This window comes from Arachis ipaensis, chromosome B09 (assembly GCF_000816755.2).
Source record: "Arachis ipaensis cultivar K30076 chromosome B09, Araip1.1, whole genome shotgun sequence".
NCBI lineage: Eukaryota > Viridiplantae > Streptophyta > Magnoliopsida > Fabales > Fabaceae > Arachis > Arachis ipaensis.
The window spans coordinates 8,317,911-8,320,991 of NC_029793.2; the positions used below are offsets into that span (position 1 = coordinate 8,317,911).

Sequence of the window (3,081 nt, forward strand, 5' to 3'; positions counted from 1 at the left end):
CAAATATTATTATATTTCACACTTAAAATTATCTATATCTAAAAATTTTAACCGTCCTTGATGAATGTAAATTTAGATCACAATAAATGGTGTAAGTGGAATATGCTTTATTCATTGAATGCGGTAAAATAAAATATCCAGCAGGTGATATGGACACCCCAAATTGAATGGCAACTGGTGAAGAGGAAATATGGAATAGCTGAAATTGGATATTTGTAAGAGGAGCTTTGCATGTTTCTCCAACAACCTACCCTTTTTACAATGTTGAGAATATTTAAGTACCTTATTTAATTCATTAACTAACTCATTAAATTATTTGCTTTTACCTGCAGAACTGAAACTGCCTCAGAGGCTCATGCATTTTTCCCACTTCATATAAAGATATAACTGGCACTCTGCCATTGATTTCTTTCTTCCCTATGTGGCAATGAAATCATCAAGAAAAAGGAAAGGCTCTGTATTCTAGGTCTCTAAAGTTTTATTTTTTTTGTCTATAACAATTAAAAAAAGTGAGATATTCTTCATGGTAAAACCATCAGTTTAGCTTCTAAACATTAATAATTTAGTTCTCAGAAGAAGAAAAGGAACTTGTAGTGCTAAAACGTTTCCTTAAAACATTGTCTTAGTTTTAGAAGAATTTAATATTGATGTAATGTAAAAAAAATATACAGAGAATCAATTATATATTTTTTAATGTAATTAATTATTTAAAAGAATTTAGGAAATGAAATGCACATAATAGGTATTACCTACTAGTCTAGTTATTTTGAAAACTAATGAATCATTTAGCTTGAAAAAAATATTTTTTCTATTTTAAAAACAGAAAAATAAAAATATAATGCATGTTGACCCTAAATTTTGAGGTTAATTTTTTTGGATATTGGATAAAAATTGGTGTAATCCTTTAATATTAGAAGTTATGATGTTTTGCAAAATTATGGGGCTATAAAATTCGCAGAGTGCGAATTGCCAAATCAATTTATTTTAATTTATAAAGACAATACACAGACTGCGTATTGTAAATACACAGTTTGTGTATTGTCAGTACAATACATGTTCTGCGTATTGTGTTTGCCCAGAAAAGCGCCTCCATAACACTGTAAAACCCTATTTTTTATAACATTAACGTAAAACTCACTTCTCTCTTTCATATTAAAATAAAAAATCCAAATTTTGAGGAAAAAAAAGAGTGATTTCCAATATGAGATAATTAATAGTGTAAGGGTGTTGCAGGGAAGTTCAGACCCAAAAAGGGTGCTGTTATTCTGAATTTATGGACCACCTTAACACTAGTACTATTTTTGATTGATTTGAGAAAAGGTTTTGGCTTGTATTGAAAGGTAAGTTATCCAATATTAGAAGCAGAAACAAAAAATGACTAGTCTTAGAACTTAGAAGTGATGAGTTGTCATACATGAAGGTGAAAGTTGCTGAAGGTTTTTTTGTTTTTATTTTTAACTGTGTGACAAGAAACACATCACTTGCTTGTGAAGCAAAGATCTCTCGGCCAATGCAAAGGTTTTAAAGTGTGACCATAGAATGTTTTGTGGTCATGGCTTCTGCTTTTGGGGACTTTCAAGAATGCACCCTCCTTTGGTTTTTTTACTTTTTATTTTATGTATATTATTTTAATCTCTTCATATTTATATATATGTATGTATATATTGAAGTTATAAACTTATAATCATTCATGCCTACTCTCTTATTGGTCTGAATCATTTCAACATCTGCATTCTTCACCCTCTCTCACACAAACATTATTATTACCAATAACAAATACCAACAACAAACATCATCATATTCCACCTCTTTTTTTGTAGAAAAAGAAGAAGAATGAAGGGGAGATTCTTGGGTTTGTTAATAGCTTTGCAAGTTGTGAACTTTGTTGCTGCTGTAATAGCAAGGAACCCTTTTCTTCCAAATGATCATCATGGCATTTCACATCCAGGTTTGTTATGCAGAAAAGAAAACAATTTTGAGAAATTTGTCTTCATTAATTCTTCTGTTACTACTTGCTGAAACTTCACAAACATTTTATTATAATTAAGTATCTTTATTTTCCTCAACATCTTGGTTAAATGGCATCTTAACTATTCTCACCTATAATCTTTATCAGCACATGAAAATCCACTGGAGTCTTTAAAAGTAGATACTACAGAATCAGAAAAAGTAAGTGTGTTGTTACTTGTTACCCTTTTCTTTTTGGTTTCTTTGGTGTCCTAGTGACTAATAATCAATGCTATTTTTTCCCTTTTTATTCTTAAAGGGTATGTTGGGAATAGAAGAGAGAAAGAAGCAAGTAAGAAATGAAAGAGGAGGAGTGAGCAAAATAGGATCAAGTCCACCAATATGTGAGAACAAATGCTATGGTTGTGTTCCATGTGAAGCAATCCAAGTTCCAAACACAAGCAGCAACAAGAGAAGCCATTTGGGGATTCAGTATACAAATTATGAGCCTGAGAGTTGGAAATGCAAGTGTGGCCCTTCCTTCTACAGCCCTTGAAATTAAACATTCTTCAATAGAGTAGTTATAGATGTATTTATTTTACATTATGTAAGTTGATTTGATACTGAGTTCTGCATCACTCTTTTAGTTTGTTTGTATTTTGTACAAACTTTAATTGATTAGTAAAGATTTTCCTTGTGATTACAATCATTGCCAAGCAGCTAAATTTCATGATGTTAATCTCAGAACAATGATGTACCACCTGAAAAACATACACATACTTGTGTATATTTGTTGGTTCCCTTAAAGATAATACTGAAAAAATAAAAAAAAAAATATATATTTCTTTCAAACTACAACAAAATTAATTTTACCCTTCTTCTAAAATTATTTCTAATCCCCTCAATGAATTTCCTATCATGAAAGTAGGAATTTAGAAGTGAATTGAGCAGAAGGGGATGGATCCATTTTTTCTTTAAATAAAAAAATTTACAACCGTATTAAATGTACGTTTTCGATTTGCATCAAATATATTCCCGACGGCTAACTTTTCAAAAAATTTAAGACCAATTCAACAACAATTTCATAAGAACAACTCTCAACACAAGCAAATCAAACATAATTTTCATGCATTA

The 3,081-nt window shown here is 30.3% G+C and overlaps 1 protein-coding gene across 1 annotated transcript; it reads left to right on the forward strand.

Moving 5' to 3' along the window:
* On the forward strand, positions 1,183-2,663 carry LOC107617114 (EPIDERMAL PATTERNING FACTOR-like protein 3). The gene is made up of 3 exons (XM_016318906.2): positions 1,183-1,948; positions 2,117-2,169; positions 2,267-2,663. Exons 1-3 carry the CDS (start codon positions 1,834-1,836, stop codon positions 2,501-2,503), a joined length of 405 nt encoding a protein of 134 aa, XP_016174392.1. The 5' UTR covers positions 1,183-1,833; the 3' UTR covers positions 2,504-2,663.

Coding starts and splice junctions, on each gene's coding strand:
- LOC107617114 (XM_016318906.2), top strand. CDS start 1,834: ATGAAGGGGAGATTCTTGGGTTTGTTAATAGCTTTGCAAGTTGTGAAC. Junction 1,949..2,116: donor TCATGGCATTTCACATCCAG/GTTTGTTATGCA, acceptor AATCTTTATCAG/CACATGAAAATCCACTGGAG. Junction 2,170..2,266: donor ATACTACAGAATCAGAAAAA/GTAAGTGTGTTG, acceptor TTATTCTTAAAG/GGTATGTTGGGAATAGAAGA.